This window comes from Thrips palmi, unplaced genomic scaffold, assembly GCF_012932325.1.
Source record: "Thrips palmi isolate BJ-2018 unplaced genomic scaffold, TpBJ-2018v1 HiC_scaffold_10, whole genome shotgun sequence".
NCBI classification, from domain to species: domain Eukaryota; kingdom Metazoa; phylum Arthropoda; class Insecta; order Thysanoptera; family Thripidae; genus Thrips; species Thrips palmi.
In genome coordinates, this window is record NW_023144621.1 from 5,155,246 (window position 1) to 5,174,605 (window position 19,360).

Below are 19,360 nucleotides of genomic sequence, written 5' to 3' on the forward strand. Positions count from 1 at the left end.
GACTTCTTCGAATATTTCTATTAGTCATGTGATTTTTCTGCATGCGTGCATGTCGAAAATAGACAGGTGATTGGTCTTTTTTTAAAACGAGTCGTGCGAGCACGTCATAAAATAATAATAAACGCACGCTCCGAAACTGTATGTATGTATTCACAAATTTCAAGGATTCGAGTCAGGTTGATGCACGTGCCCGTTGCACTCGTGCTGGTGGGGACGCGACGACCCGCAGTCTCGCTAGTTCGTGTAAGGTTTCGTTCCGGTAGTGGTGAGGTAGTAAACTCCCTGTGGCCTGCAAGTCATGACGGAAAACAACACGTTTTCATACACCGTCAAAAACTAACAACGAAATACTTCAGCCAAAAAAAGGGCTAAAAATAAAAACTTACGTGGACGCGTTGAGGTAGTACCCCATGTTGACGGAGGGCCCACCCTCGTCAGTGCAGCGGTTGGCGATGGCCTTCTTGAAGGAGTCGCACTGCTTTGCGGGGAAGGCCGCGCGGTTCCCGATGGACGCGCCGTACAGCTCGTGGGCGCGCCGGTGGCTGCAGCTCCCTAAAAGCACCCTTTTACAACGAAAATTCGCACGAAAAAAATAATAAACACTGGGTATTTGAACCCCCGCCCCTCACCCAGCAGGCCGTCCGCGAACAGGCCCCCGCAGCCCGGCTGGGACACGGTGCCACCGTTTGGGTAGAAGTCCACGTGACCCGTGGGGTCCCGGTAGCCCAGCCTTCCCGCCGACGTGTGGATCACGTCCACCAAGTCGGCGTCCGTCGGCCGAAGGCGGTCCGGTGATGAGTCGAAGAACAGCGGCATCGCGGGGTCCAGGCCTGCGGGCCGACAACACCGTGACGACGTCAACAACAACAAAAACAAAAACAACAACGACAACAGTGGCCTCTTTCAGGCCAGTGCTACATTAAAAGGCGAGAGATGCTCGGTGGAGGCTGGACAGTGAACGTCGATAGCCGATACGAACTGTGTAAAGGAGGGCCTCGCCACTCGACAATCCTACCGAAAAATGACGGAAACCTAAAAAAGTAGAAAACAACAACAACAATAAGAGGGGTGGCTTAGGTCGCGGTGAGATAATCCGATAGCGCGGCTAGATGCGGAACTAAGCCACCTCATATAGTCACCGCTCATTTGGCCTGAGAGCGAGAGAGAGAGAGAGAGAGAGAGAGAGAGAGAGAGAGAGAGAGAGAGAGAGAGAGAGAGAGAGAGCATGAGTTGTGTGAAAACGTGTACTTGAGAGTAGTATGAATTGCGATTTATACTGTAAGGACAGTGAAAAGGAAGAGAGACTCGACCAAAGCAGGAATCGCAGGGGAGGGCGGGGGGGGGGGAATTTGCAAGTGAGGCCTGTGTGACAGGTTGCAAATAGGATCCGTGTTTTTAGCCGTGTGAGTAAAAGTCGTTAAACTGTGCGCGCCTTCCCGCGGTGCGCGGTGCGCGCGGTGCTCTAGGTCAAGCAACAACAAGCAGAAGCAGTCTGCAGCGCGCGTCTCAGTCGGTCCCAGTTTTCCCGCCAATGGTTGTGAACTCACGCGTCCTTAGCGTGCTCCTTACTGGTTATACCGGCAGTTAAAATAATTACCAAAAAAATTAAAAAGTCTTGACGGATATGTTTAAGTTTGTTCTTTCCGCTCGTTCATTTTTTACACTCTGTAACAACGTGACAATTTGGCAATCTGTTGAGTGCAACCCTTCGTCCCAACAGCGCTCAGGATGATGACGATGAGTCTGACACTGCCGAAACTTCGCGACGCACACACGTGGTTGGAGGATGCGGATGTTTGTCGGGCTAGATTACTCTACACACCGCCACACACACACGCAAACACAAACGCACAGACACTCATCCCTACACGCCCATCGTGGTTTACAAGATCGACGCGAGCAGTGCATGAGACTTCTGCAAAATATCTCATCCCGAGGCGCGTCGATTTGAATACAAAACTGGGAACGCTCGCTCCTCCTCCTCCTAACTAGTCGGGCCTCCTCCTGCCCTGCCTGACGCACTCACGTGCGCGTGCTTCCGGCGCGCGACTTGGAGACGAGTGCGTGCGCGCGGCCGGCGCACGGCACTGTGGCAAAAAGGTACGGAAAATTCTGTTAATTTTTTTGCCAGGATTCTCCGTAGCCCTCTTATAAATATTCTCCGTAGGCTCTTACAGTATTCTCCACAGGACCGCACAGTCTTCTCCGTAGGACCTGGAAGACTGTATAGTCCTACGGAGAACACTGTAAGGCCCTACGGAGACCACGGCACGGTCCTACGGAGAAAACTGTAAGAAACTACGGAGAATATTGATAAGAGGGCTACGGAGAATTACCACAAGCTGTTTACAGAATTTTCCGTAGCTTTTTGCCACAGTGGGTGGGCCAGAAGACCGGTGGAGGCGGCGAAAACCCTAGACGCATTTTGAGCCTCAGAGTCGCTAAACAGGACTCGAACGGAACGTGTGACTCCATCAACGGATTCCTCGTTCGGAGAGCAATCCATTGGTAGGGTCACACGTTCGGTTCGAGCCCCATTTTAGCGACCCTGGAGCTCAAAACGCGTCTAGGGATTTGGCTGCCTCCACCGGTCTTCTGGCCCACTGTTCGCCCAACAAATGACCCGGACTTCGGGAGGTGAGAGAGAGAGAGCCCACCTGAGATGCGGCCGACTGTGTTGACTTTGCCCGCGACGCCCGCCACGTGCGCGCCCAGGCTGTGTCCGATGAGGTGCACGTCGGCGAGGCGCGCCAGCCCGTTGTCCACCAGGAGCTGCACCAGCGCCGCCACGGTCTCGCCGACGCCCTGCACGTGCGAGCGCGACGTCAGGTACAGCGGCTTGGGGCACAGCACGCCCCAGTCCACGCCCAGCACGTTCGTCGGCGCGTCCGCGGCCAGCAGCGCTGCCAACAGGGGCGCAAGGCACTTTAAAGGGTTGCCAACTTGAGCCGGCGGACAAGTCAAAGCACTGCCGAAACACAGAGCGATTTCAATCAAAACCAGGTCCTCGTCGATCATTGGACATATCATTTTGACCTGACAAACTCGGAAAGTGCACATATCCCAAGCTGATTAGTCAGGGACACTATACACGCTAATGATTGCCGGTGACCACTTTGCAGGTCTTATCAGAGTACAGTGCTCCCTCCCTCCAACATGAGGATTCGGGGGACAAGTCCAGGTTGGAGAGAACAGAAGAAACAGTTGAACACGTGTTGCAAGGGACGGCGAGGGTCGAGCTCGCGCACCGAGAGGCCAATAAAAGCGATCGCGTTGAGGCCCGATGCCGACCACGCCTTCTGCCGGGCTCGCCGTGCTACCTGCTTCCTATTGTGGAGGCACCTATCGGTCCATACCATGGTCCGACGTTTTGGCGACCGTCCGGGTTTATGGCTGCACTCGCCAGACCCCTGTCAGACGGCGAGCTCGCCGAGGGTCGAGGGTACAAAGCGAAAATAAAAAAAATCAGGCTGGAGGGAGGCAGCTTACAAGGAGGGAGCACTGTACGCCTACACGTGTGGCATGCCACTCTTTGGGTCCGGGTGCACTGGTGGACCTCCTCACCTGCGGCGACGTTGGCGAAGAGGGGGTCCGTGATGTCGTGGCCGTAGCCGTGGATCACGATGGTGGTGGACAGCGACGCGTCGAAACCGTTGGCGGCCAGGGAGTCCAGCGAGTCCAGCTCGAACCGCAGTCCGGCCGGAGCGTCCCTGGGCAAGCAGAGAAGCACCCGTTAAACCATCTTGAGGCTCCTCGCACAGTGGGCCGGAAGACCGGAGGAGGTGGTCAAAATCCCGGCCGCCTTTTGAGCTCTAGAGTCGCTAAATGGGACTCGAACCGAGCGTGTGACCCCACCAATGGATTGCTCTCCGAACGAGGAATCGATTGGGTGGGATCACACGGTCGGTTCGAGCCCGATTTAGCGACAATTAGCTCAAAACGCGTCCTGAATTTCGACCGCCTCCACCGTTCTTCTGGCCCACTGTGCCTCGGTACGGACGAGCAGAGAAGGGCAGCACACTAGACGCACCTGGTGAAAATGTAGTACTTGACTGCCTTCTCGACCTTCAGCCTGGGCTCGTTCCTGGCGGAGGGTACTTCCCGGCCTGGTACATCACCATCATCGTCAAGTCGAGAAATTGCAACTCAGGGCCATGAAGGAATCAAGTTGGAACTCACTGGAGACGCAGCCGAGGCCCTGCATGGTGAGCACGGCGGCCACGACGGCCCAGCTTGTGGTGGTCATGGTGGCGGCGGACGATGGACTGCGGGCACTGGCGGGGCGCGGACTCCGCGAAGCTTCCTTATATACACTTAATCTTATCAGACAACGCACCGCGAAATTTGCGGCGGGGGATTATTTGAGGCTGAGCGCGAAGGTGGACCATGGACCGGTTGCAATGCACCGGTTGCGGACCGCTGGTGCACAGTGGGCCAGAAGACCGGATGATACCCCCCTGCAACAAGCAGCTATCTACGCTCACTGTCTCGATAACCGACTATCTACGCGCGCTCTCCCGACAACCGGCTACCTACACCAGCCGGTGGCAACTCCCCTTGCCCGGCTGAAACCAGGCTCGGAAGCGGAGCGGCTCCGTTTTCCAACTTTTAAACGAATAAAGCGAATAGAATCTATTTGATTGCCACATAACGAGTACATCAGGGCAACGTAAAATTTCACGTAGATTACGATTCTGCACTTACATTTGCAAAAAATAAGTTTGCGGAAAATCCGGATTTGTTCTTCGGAGTCTTCTGGCTCGTATGTGCTCGTCTCGGATTTGCCGAGTGTAGGTAACAAACAAAGAGCAGGTGAGAAAAGGTCACTTGCAATCGACTTCAGCCTTTTTCCTTGGCGGAGGGACTTTGCAAAGCCGAACGCCGGCAAACCAAGTATTTCTGTAAAGAAACAACAGGGAATATGAGGAATAACCTCAATTCCGGAACAGCCGGGCAGGAAGCAGGGGGCCCGAGCGGCCCATTTGTGGTGGTTTAAGTGGCGGCGTACTGCCCCTTTGCGGGGTTGGCAGTGGATTGGACTTTTAAGTTCCAATGTTAAGTGGCCATAGGAACGCACCGGCCAGTATGGGGCGGGGGAATTAAGTGATGTTAAAGGTCCCAAATGGACGTTGCAATGCCGGGTTGCAGAACTTGGTACAGTGGCATTTAACCATTACCCCCGCAACAAGAAGCTCCACGCCACCAGTACTCTATAACCGAATCCGCACGCCTTCCGATCAAGACTTGCGACCCGGGCCAGGACTTCATCGTTGTCCGGCTACCGCTGGAAGCCTTCAGCCTCCAACTTACATCTGGCATCATAAGGCCGCATAGATCTATTCCTGCACTAACAAGTATTGGGCACAAAATTTTCCCCGAGAGCTTGATGCCGTGCAGAAAGTGCTGGGCGCCATCGGATTGCGCATCCAATTGGTTATGGCTATAATACGGAGCGCCCTACCGTACGCTCTCTCCCTTTTATGCGAGTTTAATTAAACACTTACCACTAGAGCTTTATCGCACTTGCAATCACATGCCACATTCTCACCCTTGTTGCCACTTTTGCCAACTTGCCACTTAAAACCCAATATCTACTTAATTGCCACCTAGGGACACCTTGCCACTAACCTCTTTTCCGGGAGGTTTTGTTTCTATGTTTAAATACTTGTTTTAGCCGGCGTTCGAGCTTTGCAATAGTCTCTATACCAAGGGAAAAAGTGTGATCTTTCGATTGCAAGTGACCGTTTTCCTCTAGCTGCTTTAGTTTGTTTACATTAACACTCGGCAAATATGAGACGAGCTGATACGAGCGAGCCGACGCCGCAATATGAACATAATCCGTGATTATTTCCGCAATCCTTCGTCTTTTTGCGAATGTAAGTGCAGAATCGTAATCTACGTGAAATTTTACGTTGCCCTGATGTACTCGTTATGTGGCAATCAAATAGATTCTATTCGCTTTATTCGTTTAAAAGTTGGAAAACGGAGCCGCTCCGCTTCCGAGCCTGGTTTCAGCCGGGCAAGGGGAGTTGCCACCGGCTGCCTACACGGGCTGTCTGGATAACCGACTATCTGCTTTCTCCACCTCGCGAGATTGAATGCTTTTATTTATCCAACCAATGAAGTTGCCCTCGCAAAACCTTTACCAAAACTTGTCAAAAGTTTGTCAAAGCAAGATTAAGTATGGTGTAAACGAGTCGCTTTAAGTGTCATGGAGAAAAATACTTCGTTATACGACAACCCTAACCTCGCTACGATGTTGGATAGTCGGTTATCCAGACAGCCCATGTAGATAGCCGGTTGTCGGGAGAGCGCCCGCAGATAGTCGGTTATCGAGACAGTGAGCGTAGATAGCTGCTTGTTGCAGGGGAGTATCGCGGAGGAGGTGGTCAAAATCCCGGACGCGTTTTGAGCTCCAGAGTCACTAAATGGGACTCGAACCGAACGTGTGACCCCACCAATGGATTCCCCGTTCCGAGAGCAATCCATTGGTGGGGTCACACGTTCGGTTTGACTCCCATTAGGCGACTCTGGAGCTCAAAATGACCGCCTCCACCGTTCTTTTGGCCCACTGTGTGACGGTTCATGGATTTGTGTGACTCAGCGAGTCTCAAAAGCGGATAGGCCGCTCCTTCGCCATCCGACCGCTCGCGTCCCGAAGTGCAAATACGTGAGAGGCGAGCAGTACGCGCTGTTAGTTTTGCACGAAAGAAAGAAAGGTTCGCAGAAAATGCTTGCGAGCTCACGGAATCGAGCCACGCTGGGATAAACCCGTCGAACGAGGTTCACTCGTCTCGGTAACTTCGTACAAAGATAACGAAGATACACGCGTTTGTGAAGCACGGGGTCCTTTTCGGAGCTGTGAAATTTTGACTGCATGTTTCTTTTTTTTCAGTGCGCACATGATAGTTTTCAAAGCGTACTTGGCATTTTTCAAAGTGCCCTTGGAATTTTCCAAGTCGCACAGCTTTTTTGCCTGTTTGGTTAATTTTCCGTTTTTTTTTTTTTTTTTTAAGACGTGAACACTTGTTTTCTACCAAGATTGCGTTTGGACGTTTTGAGGTCACTTGGGCACGGCAGCAGATAGTTCAGGGGAAGTATGCGGGTGGTTGTCGAACGTAAACACAGGCGTTTTATTCATCGCTCAAGTCTTTATTGGCATCACACTATCAGTGTAACCAGGTACACATTTCACGCAACATTTCAAAAAGAGGTAAAAAAATAATAAATTGCACAGTATTTACACATTTCACAATAACGGTCCCTGCGCGGGTCCTTTATAGCCTAAGGGTATGTTACAAATGTACAGTGCGACCTGAGGGCCTGCCTCAAAGCCTTGGGCTTGACTCATCGTCGGTCTAGCGTTCTAGCTCTGCTCCGCCCGGCTGTGGGCAGACAGGTCGAAGGGCGCGGAGCTCGCAGTCTTCAAGTAGTACTTGCCGGTGCCGTCCTCGCTGCGAGGGGAAACAAATTCCAATTAGAGCCACAAACAGAGAGAGAGACTACGAATGGCAGTATGAGCGGCAACAATGACATAAACAAGTTTGATGCTATTCATTAGCCTCGACATTGCCACCAAGTGACAACAAAAGCAGAGAGACACTCACTTGTACTCGAGGTTGAGCCCCATGTTGCCGTCGGTCTTGTTGGTGCACTTGCCGTTCTTGGCGTCGTTCTGCGTGTCGCACTCGCTGGCGGGGAAGGCGCCGACCTCGACGGCGGACTCGGCCATGAACTGCCAGGACCGGCCGTGGCTGCAGGCGCCCAAGATGTCGAGGCCGCAGCCGGGCTGGGGCAGGTGGCCGCCGTTGGGGTAGAAGTCGACGTGGCCGATGGCCTCCGCGAGGCCCAGCCGCCCGCCGCAGGTGTGGATCACGTCCACCAGCTTGGCGTCGTTCTTGTTGAGGCGGTCACTCTTGAGCAGCAGGTACAGCGGCATGGCGGGGTCCAACCCTGTATTCGTGCGCGTGGGGTGGTGGTTAGCGTCTTCGCTTGCGAACCGTGGTCCGCGGGGTCGAGTCCCAACACCGCACAGTGAGCCGGAAGACCGGTGGAGGCGGCCGAAACTCTTAAAGCGTTTGGAGCTCCAGAGTCACTAAACAGGACTCGTATCGAACGTGTAACCCCACCAATGGATTCCTCGTTCGGAGAGCAATCCATTGGTGGGGTCACACGCTCGGTTCGAGTCCCATTTGACGACTCTGGAGCTCCAAACGCGTCCGGAATTTTTACCGCCTCCACCGGTCTTCTGGCCCATTGGGCCACCCCACTGCCGTACCTGTGATGCGACCGATCTTGTTCTTGCTCTTCAAGTCCTTGCCGGTGCAGCCCGCGACGTGGGCGCCCAGGCTGTGGCCGATGAGGTGGAGGTCCTCGAGCTGCAGCCCGCCGTCCTGCTCCAGGGCGTCCACCAGCTTGGCCACGATCTTGCCCACGCCGGTGGCGTGGTTGCGCGCCTCGATATAGAAGGGTGCCTTGGCCAGGTTGCCCCAGTCGACTCCAATCAAGTTGCAGTCCGTGTTCTCCAAAATGCCTGCCGGCAAAGTAGCGCGGGTTCGAATACCAGTACCGACCGCGACATTTCCGTTTTTCATCGTGTTTTTCTCAGTCGGTTTCCTTACCGGGCAGCATTTCAGTGAACAGAGGGCTCTCGATGGTGTTGCTGAAGCCGTGGATGACTACCTTGGTGGGCCTCTTCGGGTTAAAGCCCGCAAGCGTGAAGGCCTGGGCGTTCGGCGCAACCAAAGTGCCGTTCGGGTTCTCCCTGAAATAATTTTTCAGAATATTTTGAACTAGGTGAAGTGGCCAATGGTTTTCAAAAATAGAGTGCCACCACCCAGAACGAACCTGGAGAACAGATAGAAGAACACGTTGCTGGCGTAGTTGGTGGCGTGCAGCGAGACCTTTTCGGGCATCTCGATGAGGTAGCCAATCTCGGCCACGCCGTCCTTGTGGTGGAAGGCGGCCGTGGTGGGGTGTCCGAGGCGGCGCCACTCGTCGATCTCGGGCTGCAGGTGGGCGAAGTACTTCCGCACCTGCTCCTTCTGCGTCAGCAGCTGCGGCTGCTCCGGCAGCACGGCGGCTGCAAACGTGGGAAGTGAGGTTAGTCGCCCACTTTGAGGTTAGGCCGGCCTCTGTGGCTCCAGCGTCGCTAAATGTGACTAGAACCGAACGTGACCCCACCAATGGATTGCTCTCCAAACGAGGAATCCATTGGTGGGGTCACTTGTTCGGTTCAAGTACCAATTAGCGACTCTGGAGCTCAAAACGCGTCCCGGATTTTGACCGCCTCCGCCGGTCTTCCGGCCCACGTCCGACTCACCTGACAGGACGTGCACCAGGGCGCACAGCGCCGCGCACACTGCGAATCCCTTGGCCATGGCGGCGTCGGCGGGTCGTTATGGGACTGTGGGATGGTTTGCGGGGCGGAATTGGCAAGACTAAACAGCCAGGAGAGCCTGCCCCTTTTATAACTCGAGCCACGTGCTTATCTCGCTGTCCCCGCGATCCAGGTCCCTGCAGGCTTATCGCGGGGTGGGAAGCGAGCTTTCGGAGGGTGGCCGGTCTGCAGCCTGCCAGCCAACCCGGCACAGCCCCCATCAACCAGTTTTCTGCGGGTTCCCAAAATGGGTCACTCGCCGGAAGCGGGGGAGGAAACGGCGCGCGGTTGGCCGGTTGGCGCCAAAATTCGCGCGGTGGGCTGGGGGATCAGGGAGCTACTTCACTCTCTCGTAGCGAGGGGGTGACTCACTTCCAGTTCAATCGATAGAGATCGATAGAGCGTGTTTATCGTGAGCTGCTCCTCTAATAAACCCTTTCAGTCGCCGCCGAGGGAAGAACAAAAGTTATCAAAAAGTAAGTATCAGAGGGTACGTTCCCAGTAGTTCCTGGCTGTTGATTACTTTTTTGTTCTTCACTCGGTGACGACTGAAAGGGTCTATTGTATGTCGTGTACTGAAACAGGAGTATTATAGGACGCAGATCTGACCGGGGGGCGGGGGTGGGGAGTATGGCTGCATGGCACCGCCTCTTGGGGTTCAAATGGAATGGAGCTGATGCCTCTTATGAATGGGGATGCATGCCCCCCGGCTCGCCGGCCACCCAGGCCGTGCCAGGCCGCCTCGCGCATTGAGGTCCCCGGGCGGCATGGGCGGCATGGGTGGCCACCGCCATGGGCCGCCATAGGGCGCCAGGCCAATTTGGCGATGCGCACGACACGAGTGGACCTTCACACCGTGGTCGGTTTACAGCGCAGCGGGCACCCTGCCGTTTCGACCTGTCAACAAATGACACACCCACTGGCCTGTCGCGTCGCCCCGTGAGTGCGAGAGAGACGGAGCGGTCGGCTGATCCGCCAAGCAGTTGATTGCCGCGGAAGGATCAGTCCCTTGGGGCCAATTGCCACTGCGTGCTTTATGGGCAGAGAGTCACTCACGGTGGCGTGTCCCCCATCTGTCTCTGTCGCACCCATGGGGCGGCCTATCGTCGCTCTCTGTCGCACTCATGGGGCACTCGAAGAGCCACACACTGCAAGTAGGCACAACGTGCTGACTTGCGCCGCCCTCCGGCCGGCTCTGGAGCCGCCACTGGACTGGGAGGTACACTGGGAGGTAATGAGGGACTTGACCCTCGCCTAGTTACGCGTCAAACAGCCACGCAGTCGCACGCACAGTCGGGGCCTTCCCCGATCAGCCAAGCAACTCCCAGAAACGGTAGGTTCGACAAAGAAAAAGACTTGCAGGATTTGAACCCCTGCCATCGCTACCCGCGCCCAGCAAGAGCGGGCAGATCTTTCTAGAATAAACCAGCGCAAATGAAGGGCTTAGCGCCGCTTATTGCCCCGTCGCCACTGCCAAACGGTTGCCATCACCGGCCAGTATCATTAGCGAACGTCCGAGCCCTCGAGAGGGCAGTGGCAATAGCACCTTCCGAAAACAATGGCCAATCTTTATGGCTTGCTTTGGCCGCTTTGGCCGCTTAGGCCGCTTGTGCCACCGAGCCGGGCCGCGCCGCGCCGGGCTTGTAGTTTGTCGATTGCGAATTAGGACGAACGCACAGTTAAAAATATTTTTAAAATATCCAAGAACTTTGCCCTTGATCTGCGGAAAATTCCAAAACCGAGACTGTGTCTATTTTCCGTGAGTATTCGGCAAGTACAGGACAAAAAATATGAATAAATTGAAAAACGAAGCCTTTGTAAATTCCCCGCGGCGCTTCGGAACGCACTTTTTCGGAATTTTAAAATTTGTCTTTAACAGTGCAGGACGAAGCGGCGTTCACTTTCCAGAGAGACACGGCCATGTCCTTGCGGGTGATCGTGCCGACGGTGCCGACGAGCGGCGTTCTGCAGTCTGCAATTATCAGTGTCATATAAATGCTAAGGCATTCTAAAAAAGAAGAAAAAAATTTAAAAATTGCAAAATAATTTTTATTTAGCGCTGTGCGATTCCACGCTCTTTTCCAGCGTGCCGGCGCGGCGCTCTGTGCGCTTGCAGTCTTGCAGTGTACCCGGCTGCAGGCAGACGCCGGCCGACGAGGCGCCGTCTCTCTCGCGAGGCGCCGCGCCGGAGAGCGAGAGAGACGGAGAGAGGCTCGCGCCGCTCTCCTCGCCTCTTTATCTGTGCGTGGCCGCGCGCTCGTCCGCGCTAATTGCCCTCTATCCCGTTTATTGGCCTTCCGTCTCCCTCGCACGCACGGCGCGGCACGGCGCGGCACGGGGCGGCACGGGGCGACCCGCGGGGTGCGAGAGAGACGGGGTCGAAGTAAGACGCGGCGGCGCCCTCGACGCGTCGCCGCGGACGACGACTGCGGGGCAAGCGGATTTGTTGTTGTTGTTGTTGTTTTGTTGTCCCAAAAAACAGTGGCAACGGGACTGAAATTGCGGCCCTGGAAGAGGCGCCTGCGAGGTAGGCATGTTGCTGGCCCATCCGCACTCCGGTGTGGAGATGGCGGCCTACCCTGCAAGGCGCTCTCCAAAGGGCAAGAGGTCTTTCTGTGCGTGTTTGTGGGGGATGGGTGGGTTCTTTTGTTCCGATTACAGCCCATTATTTCATCAACGTCCGTTGCGATTCCATTTGAATTTTTGTTTTTAAACTTTTAGTTCCAACTTAAATTTTGCCGAATCGAGCCACGAGCCAGGACTGCCTAAGTTACACGAGCAGTGACGCCCACGCCGAGCCGACCGGTGCTCGGAGACGGCGGGCTGCCGCCGACTTCTCTGCCCTTATCGGAAGGGCTCGCCTCGTCCGTCGCGGCGCAGCGGCGTAGCGGCAGCCTAATCCGCGCCACCGTAACCCGCCGGCCGGCCCTCTGACGGCCACTGACAGTGATGGTTCTTTAATGTGGTTAATGTGACTTATCTGGCCGTGACATTGCCGAGCGCTGTCGCCTCCTGCCAAAATCTCGCGGGGAAAAGGCGGGAAATTTCCCTCGACAGAGCAGTGGATTGTGATGGAGAGGGGAAATGTCCCGGAGGCGCGAGCGGGAAATGTCCCGCAGGCACAACTCCCGCGCCGAAAACAGCGCGATTGTGTTGGCGTGGGACTTTCCGACGTGGCGGTCTTTGCTCGTTCCAAACCGGCTGCTGTGCGACGAAGCGAGGTCTTCGATGTATTTCAATTGTGCTGAATGGTCATTTTGATCAGGGCTCATGAATAGTGAGGAAACGACCTGTCGCCCCTGAAGTGTTGGACTCCCAAACTCGAATGCCACAGACAGACAATGCCAGCTTAAATCACCGGCATGTGCAGTTTATTCAGACTTTGCATGACAGGCGCGTTCGCGCTAATTCTACAATGTGCACGAAAATTTCATTCAATTTTGAGCGTTTTTAATTTATCGAACAAAATTGCACGCATGAAGAGCGCAGCACCACGTTAACGAATTTTTCGTGTTCAAAATTGAGTGAGACTTCATACCAAAAAATTAGTGTGCATGGTTTCTGTTTAACAGTGCTGGAAGTTCTTTGTCAACTTGAGTCTGTCGCTGGCGGGCACGTTTGCCGTGGTCGAATACGGTGGCTGCCTGTTGGTCGCGACGTAGAAGGAGCCACGGGCCCTGCAAAAAATGTAAAATTTTAAAAAATGTGGAAAACGTAACGCTGTTTTTTGTTTTGTTTTGTCTTTTGTGACTTACCTGCGGTCGAGGCCGAAGCCCATGACGGCCGTGGCGTTGCCTTGGCACGCGCCCTTCTTGTAGTGGGCCCACGAGTCGCAGGCTGTGGCCACGAAGGCGTCGGGCGACTCGATGGACTCCAGCAGCAGCGAGTAGCTCCTGCAGTGGCTGCACGCCCCTGCAGAGCGGCCAGGCGAAACCCATCAGAGGCGAGGCAGGGACGCCCTGGCGGGTAGGCCGCCCATGCAACGCCCGCGCCAGCAAGGTGGCCCCGCCGCAGAGTCGCTAAACAGGACTCGAATCGAACGTGTGACCCCACCAATGGATTCCTCGTTCGGAGTGCAATCCATTGGTGGGGTCACACGTTCGGTGCGAGTCCCATTTAGCGACTCTGGAGCTCAAAACGCGTCCGGGTTTTGGCCGCCTCCACCGGCCCGTGCTCACCGAAGTCGAGGCCGCAGCCGGGCTGCACCCAGGTGCCGTCGTTGGGGTAGAAGTCGGCGTGGCCGATGGCGGCGTGGTAGCCGAGGTAGCCGGCGCACGTGTGGATCACGTCCACAAAGCCGGCGTCCGACTTGTCCAGCCGCTCGTCCACGTTGCTGGTGAACAGCGGCCCGGCCGGGTCCAGCGCTACAAACCCACAATTTAAAAAAAAAAACAATCAAGAAAAAAAATTCACAAGATTTTTGTTTAAAAAAATCAGAAACTTAATTTTTTTTTCTTTAAAAATGGAAACTACACTAAATTAAGAGACCGGCCGCTTGCAGTGCTCGCGCACGGCTGCTGCGCCGTGGAGGCAGGCAGCCCAACTGCCCCGCATCACACGTAATCGGACGCACAGGGCAGTCAGAGCACTTAGTGGGCGTGAGTCGCAACGTGACTGAGTCAGAATCGCGCAGAAACGCGTGTGCCGGCATCAGCACTCATTGCATGACCGAATCAACGAGTTTTTCTCGTTCTCACCGTCCTCGGTTTTTGTCTCGGTCGCGTTTCCTCGCACTGCCTTACAAAACGCGACGGCACGGTCGATGTAAAGTCCCACTCGCGGTGCGGCCACGTGAGTAGGCAAGCGTTTCCCACGATGTACCAGTGTGGAAAGGGTTGCCATCCTCCACCCGGCACCAGCACACTGCGCTGCTTGCTCTCCGAGCGAGGGATCCATTGGTGGGGGGGTCACAAGCGGCCAGAACTATAGACGCGTTTTGAGCTCCAGAGTCGCTAAACGGGACTCGAACCGAACGTGTGACCCCACCAATGGATTCCTCGTTTGGAGAGCAATCCATTGGTGGGGTCACTCGTTCGGTTCGAGTCCCATTTCGCGACTCTGGAGCTCAAAACGCGTCTAGAATTTTGGCCGCCTGCACCGGTGGCCCGCTGCGTGCCAATGCGTGCCGCTGCGTACCTGTGATGCGGCCCGTGTCACCGAGCCCCGCGTTGCGCGCCGCGAAGCCCATGATGTGCGCGCCCAGGGAGTGGCCCACGAGGTGCACGTCGTGCGTGTCCATGCCGCCCGTCCACACCAGCTGGTCCAGCAGGCGGCCCACCAGTGTGCCCACCGACGACACCCGCAGTCGGGCCGCCACGTAGTTGATGGAGTCGGCGCCGGACCAGTCCACCAGGATCACGTTGTAGTCCGACACCTCCAGGATGGCTGCAACGCGGAACCGGAAGGAGCACTAACGCGGCAGGCTATTTCGGGCAAAATGCACGACAGCAAAAAGTGTTTCCAGGATTCCTCAGCGCAATACTCTGGTTTCCCATCGTGAGTCTCACAGATCAATCATTGTCTTGTTAGCGCCGTCGGCGAGTCTGCTTAGACAGCGGGTCAGACGAGCAGGCAGTCGTGTCAACATGGAGGAAGCACGCGTCAGTCGGGTTGTCAACCGTCAAAGGTGTTGTTGCCGTGAGGATGGGCTAGTGAGGTTGGGTTGTGTTGGGTGCAACCTAACCTCGCCTTGGTGTAACATGGAACACTGACCGTCCTTGAGCAGAGGGCCGCCAGCGCCCTTCTCCCTCTTCTGCCCCGACAGCCAGCCGTGCACGATGACCTTGGTCGGCACCAGGGGGTTGAAGGGTGAATTCTCCAGCAGCTCGGGCTGCCTCACGTCCAGAATGTGCGGCTTGCCGGTGTTGTGTCTGCAACAGAGACGGAGTCAGTGTTGCCACACTAGGCGCGTCGAAACCCCCCTCGATGCATCGGGATCAAAAGAGCAGCCAACAACTGCCTGCATACAGGGTAACTTCTCGAGCGAAGCCTAGTGGGCAGGCTGAGGTTGGCAGCCCTTTCAGCACCGGCAACGCTGCCCGCGGTCGACCTTGAACTTGGGATGCACCCACTCCTCACCTGGTGAACAGCTGGAACACCACCTCCTTGCTGAGGTGCTCAATGTCGACGCCATCGCTCTTGTTGGAGGCTGGAAGCATAACGACCTAAGTCGAGTTAATCGTTCAAATCTGCAGCCCCCCCCCCCTCGGGGCACCACCCGGTGAACCAACCGTACGGTAAATATGTGCTCCTTTTGGCGCGAACTTCAGGGAAAGTCCTCACGTACGTTAAACCCGGCGAAGCCAGCGAGGCCTTGTGCGTACACACCGACAAACCATACGATGCTGGATGGAAAAATTGTCTCTCTGGTCTTTCCCGCCCCACCTCTCCCCACCCCCTATTCCTGCGCCTTCTACTTCTCCCACACACACACACACACACACACACACACACACACACACACACACACACACACACACACACACAGAGCCGCACGTGGCACGTGGGCGCTCCGTTCATGCAACTTTTCGCAAACAGCGGCGGCGCTTATGGCCTGTGCGTAACGCCTGCCGGCTGACAGCGTGCGGCGTGAGGCAGGAGCCGTGGCAGCTAGGAGCCGGTCGCGCCGGTGGCGGGGCTCAGCGGCCCAGCGGACCCAGCGGGCCCCCAGCCTCTCTAACCGCGTCGGCAAACACACTCCCGCGGCGGGGCCCCAAATTTAGAACAAACATTTGCGTCGCGTAAATATCCTACTCACTCAGTGATAAGTGAGCAGCCTCGATATCGACCCGAAATTTCCTGCGCGTCACGCCGTGCGATAGTCACTGCCACTTTAAGTCGCAGGTCCCAGGGGTCCGACCCGTGCACACGGTGGGCTCAGTACAGGCAGGCATTCAACAACACAAACCCCTGCAGCTACGCACGCCTTGCCAATTTTAAAACACCGCCGTTTTGAAAAATGCCGACAATGTCAGCCCTTTGAGTCGCAGCACTTATAGACCCTCCCCGACAGGTGTGAAGATTGCTGTCAAGCTGACGGCCCGTCACGCACGTGTTGGGTCGTGTTGGTGACGCCGCGACGCCCAGCTGTGACCCACTTCACGACTGCGCTCCAGCGGCTCCAGCACCGCGGCCTAGCTCACCTGCGTGTCCGCGGCCGGCGGCCAGGGCCAGGAGCAGCCCTGCCACCAGCGGGAGGGAGTGCGGCATGGCGAGGACCGTGAGGACCGCGAGGACGGCGCCGCTGTCTTTGCTCTACTGACTGACTCAGACTCAAGCTTGCCGCCGCACTCTCTCTCTCGTTGGCACTCTAGAGGCGACGCAAGGCGACGCAAGGCGACGCAAGGCGACGCCGCGCCATGCCGTTGCTTTCGGTGTGGCCGGTGCTCTGCAGGTGGGCGGCCCGCTCTTCGGCCCGCCAAAGAGAAGGGCAAGGGCGGATCCAGAGGCGGCTTCAGGGGGTGCCATGTCGCAGGAGCCGCCTACCCACAAGGGCAAAGAGCGGCAATCCCTCCGCCTGGGACTGCAGCTACAGCCGGGCACTCCAACGCAGGACGGGCTTGGCTGGGCTGACTACCAGGAACAGGGCAATCCAATTGTCTATCTCTACAGCGGTCCGAGATAATGCAGCACAATGCAGAAGATTGGAAAAATAGGTAATCGAATTCATGAAATAAGTTTTTGTTTTCGTTTCCAAGACGTTCGTAACTCGTCGTTCGCGTTGCGGTTGAGTTGAGATAGCACGTCCTGCCTGGCACTTGTCGGGGTGGTGGTGACTCGAGTCGAGTCTCCTTGCAGGACTTGAAGACGCTACGGTTCTTCGGGCCGCTGGGCTGCCGGTCGAGTGCCTTGATAGCGCGCATCCGCCTGCGTCTGGTTGGCTTTCGATCTGCCGCTCCCACCGCGTGAGCATTATGGCCTCACATGCTTACATCCACACACGGAGAGTCGGCGGAGGCCCACGACGACAGGCGTGACGGCCGTCAAGGGGAAGTTCGCGCCCGGGCACTGGGCTGCCCGCAGCCAGGGAATGCCAGATGGGTTGCCTACGCGCCGCTTCGCAGGGATACGCAGGGACGCTCCCCCTCTCTCTAAAGACCTGTCGGCTGCACCACAACCACAACAAATCCTCGCCGGCTCGGTAGTTTTATACTTGCCCTCGTGACACCGCCACGGAAGAAGCCACACATTCCGACCTTGCCCGCTACACTGTTGCTGAGCCACTGTAAGCAGATTGTCCCTTTCAATCTTCACCACAATGACTACTCCAGTGGCTCTTGTAAGTGGAAGGTTTGGTTATGTGCTGCCCTGTACAAACCAAAAGACAAGTTAATCATGCTTTTGCGGTCATAAGTCTGAGATTAATTCAATAAGACACCACCGCTTCACCTCATGTGAGTTTTAACTTCACCTGTGGTATTGCGTATTTCTGCTTGTATTGAGCCTAATCAATGTCTGAAGCATCTCCGATTTCTGTTGACTTGTATCTTTTTTGTGTTGTTAAACAGGTGACAGGATCTAACAAAGGCATAGGGTTTGGTATCGTCAAAGGCTTATGTGAAAAGTTCCCTGGGATCGTTTATTTAACTGCACGAGATGAGGGTCGGGGTAAAGCTGCTGTTGCAGAATTGAACAAGGTAAATACCGTGATCCATTTTAAACGTCTCTCTATCAATATGTTTGTGTATCATACTTAGTTTCTACTTATTTTCAGCTTGGTTTGAAACCAGAGTTTCACAAGCTAGATATTACCAATAAAAATAGTGTCATTGCTCTAAAGAATTTTATTAAAGAGAAGCACGGTGGCCTTGACGTCCTGGTAAATAATGCTGGCATTTCCTCTAAGGTGAGCTCATTATTACACAACTCATTGCATATATTTGCTCTATCAATAATCATAAACTGTTTCTATGACTTTAATTTGACAAAATTTTCTTCCCAGCAAACTGGTTCAGATGTATTCAGCATTCAGGCTGAATTAACCTCAGGAACTAATTATTTTGCTCTGGTCGACTTCTGCCAAGAATTATTTCCCTTGTTGCGCCCGCATGCAAGAGTTGTGAATCTCTCCAGTTCCAGTGGTCATCTACTGCGCATTCCTGGAGAAGCCATTCGAAAGAAATTTTTGAATCCTGATCTCACAATTGACGAGCTGTCAAATTTGATGCAAAGCTTTGTAAAGTAAGTTCTATGGTCTTTTCTGTAAAGCATGTTTTATTCTTGTATTTTTTAAATTCACAATATTTTATTTACTTTTTGAAGGGCAGCAAAGGATGGCAACCATGAATCCCTTGGTTGGGGAAACAGTGCCTATGTCGTGTCCAAAGTTGGTGTGAGCAAACTGTCCTTCATCCAGCAGGCTGAATTTGACAAAAATGGCCCTGAGGACGTTGTTGTGAATGCTGTCCATCCCGGATACGTTGCCACTGATATGACAAGCCACAAAGGACCTCTCACAATTGCAGAAGGTACGACAAAGTGCTGCCTCATTTCTTATTTTAAATCTGGCTTGTGTCAAAGTTGCATTTCATTCATTTGCGTCCATCTTATTTTCAAAGGTTCTGCTGCGGCAATTTATTTGTCGCTGCTTCCTACCAATGTGAAGGAGCCCCGTGGAGCCTACGTTTGGTTTGACAAGAGCATTGTTGCCTGGGACCAACCAGCACCAGCTGAAGATTAGTGCTGACAGTGTGTTTCAATTGACTAACAATTTGTCACTCTGTAAGAAGCCGCTGCTCGATTTGTGCATGTGACCTTCTTCAGAAAGTCAAAGGAAAATAAAAACACTTTTTTTTTTTAAATAATGATTTTTAAATTATTGGAATATTGTTAGATATAGGGCTTTAAGCCAGTTACGTAGCGCCTGCGAGGTAGGCCATCGGCCCGTTCTGCAACACACTGCTGTGGAGACGGTGGCCTACCTCGCCCCTGTGAGGGGCAACGTAGGCCACCGTCTCCACAGAGGTGTATTACAGATCGAGC

At 54.8% G+C, this 19,360-nt stretch overlaps 4 protein-coding genes across 4 annotated transcripts; 1 reads left to right on the top strand and 3 right to left on the bottom strand.

Annotated features, from left to right (window-relative positions):
- Nucleotides 1-128: 128 nt before the first annotated feature.
- Nucleotides 129-4,340, bottom strand: LOC117649287 (lipase member H-like). The gene is made up of 7 exons (XM_034391904.1): nt 4,180-4,340; nt 4,031-4,106; nt 3,565-3,710; nt 2,658-2,903; nt 630-830; nt 387-552; nt 129-289 (listed from the first exon to the last, which is right to left on the bottom strand). Exons 1-7 carry the CDS (start codon nt 4,244-4,246, stop codon nt 235-237), a joined length of 957 nt encoding a protein of 318 aa, XP_034247795.1. The 5' UTR covers nt 4,247-4,340; the 3' UTR covers nt 129-234.
- Nucleotides 4,341-7,131: 2,791 nt separating this feature from the next.
- LOC117649280 (pancreatic triacylglycerol lipase-like) lies at nt 7,132-9,483 on the bottom strand. The gene is made up of 6 exons (XM_034391890.1): nt 9,323-9,483; nt 8,848-9,082; nt 8,622-8,764; nt 8,279-8,533; nt 7,608-7,953; nt 7,132-7,454 (listed from the first exon to the last, which is right to left on the bottom strand). Exons 1-6 carry the CDS (start codon nt 9,378-9,380, stop codon nt 7,367-7,369), a joined length of 1,125 nt encoding a protein of 374 aa, XP_034247781.1. The 5' UTR covers nt 9,381-9,483; the 3' UTR covers nt 7,132-7,366.
- Nucleotides 9,484-12,700: 3,217 nt separating this feature from the next.
- LOC117648163 (inactive pancreatic lipase-related protein 1-like) lies at nt 12,701-16,758 on the bottom strand. The gene is made up of 7 exons (XM_034390423.1): nt 16,522-16,758; nt 15,458-15,527; nt 15,092-15,249; nt 14,516-14,764; nt 13,558-13,743; nt 13,135-13,291; nt 12,701-13,056 (listed from the first exon to the last, which is right to left on the bottom strand). Exons 1-7 carry the CDS (start codon nt 16,586-16,588, stop codon nt 12,945-12,947), a joined length of 999 nt encoding a protein of 332 aa, XP_034246314.1. The 5' UTR covers nt 16,589-16,758; the 3' UTR covers nt 12,701-12,944.
- Nucleotides 16,759-17,125: 367 nt separating this feature from the next.
- On the top strand, nt 17,126-19,182 carry LOC117648167 (carbonyl reductase [NADPH] 1-like). Its single transcript, XM_034390438.1, has 6 exons — nt 17,126-17,657; nt 17,887-18,015; nt 18,093-18,224; nt 18,321-18,559; nt 18,641-18,846; nt 18,937-19,182. Exons 1-6 carry the CDS (start codon nt 17,637-17,639, stop codon nt 19,056-19,058), a joined length of 849 nt encoding a protein of 282 aa, XP_034246329.1. The 5' UTR covers nt 17,126-17,636; the 3' UTR covers nt 19,059-19,182.
- Nucleotides 19,183-19,360: the final 178 nt, after the last annotated feature.

What these genes read in the sequence shown, in the direction of transcription:
- LOC117648163 (XM_034390423.1), bottom strand. Translation starts at nt 16,588, where the DNA reads ATGCCGCACTCCCTCCCGCTGGTGGCAGGGCTGCTCCTGGCCCTGGCC. An exon ending in GTGTTCCAGCTGTTCACCAG is followed by an intron (nt 15,250 to 15,457) that starts GTGAGGAGTGGG and finishes TCTCTGTTGCAG; the next exon opens with ACACAACACCGGCAAGCCGC. An exon ending in GGCTTCGGCCTCGACCGCAG is followed by an intron (nt 13,057 to 13,134) that starts GTAAGTCACAAA and finishes CATTTTTTGCAG; the next exon opens with GGCCCGTGGCTCCTTCTACG.
- LOC117648167 (XM_034390438.1), top strand. Translation starts at nt 17,637, where the DNA reads ATGACTACTCCAGTGGCTCTT. An exon ending in ATGCTGGCATTTCCTCTAAG is followed by an intron (nt 18,225 to 18,320) that starts GTGAGCTCATTA and finishes TTTTCTTCCCAG; the next exon opens with CAAACTGGTTCAGATGTATT. An exon ending in TTGATGCAAAGCTTTGTAAA is followed by an intron (nt 18,560 to 18,640) that starts GTAAGTTCTATG and finishes TACTTTTTGAAG; the next exon opens with GGCAGCAAAGGATGGCAACC.
- LOC117649287 (XM_034391904.1), bottom strand. Translation starts at nt 4,246, where the DNA reads ATGACCACCACAAGCTGGGCCGTCGTGGCCGCCGTGCTCACCATGCAG. An exon ending in GGGCCTCGGCTGCGTCTCCA is followed by an intron (nt 4,107 to 4,179) that starts GTGAGTTCCAAC and finishes GTGATGTACCAG; the next exon opens with GCCGGGAAGTACCCTCCGCC. An exon ending in CTTCGCCAACGTCGCCGCAG is followed by an intron (nt 2,904 to 3,564) that starts GTGAGGAGGTCC and finishes CCCTGTTGGCAG; the next exon opens with CGCTGCTGGCCGCGGACGCG.
- LOC117649280 (XM_034391890.1), bottom strand. Translation starts at nt 9,380, where the DNA reads ATGGCCAAGGGATTCGCAGTGTGCGCGGCGCTGTGCGCCCTGGTGCAC. An exon ending in TTCTTCTATCTGTTCTCCAG is followed by an intron (nt 8,765 to 8,847) that starts GTTCGTTCTGGG and finishes AAATTATTTCAG; the next exon opens with GGAGAACCCGAACGGCACTT. An exon ending in CAAGATCGGTCGCATCACAG is followed by an intron (nt 7,954 to 8,278) that starts GTACGGCAGTGG and finishes GCACGAATACAG; the next exon opens with GGTTGGACCCCGCCATGCCG.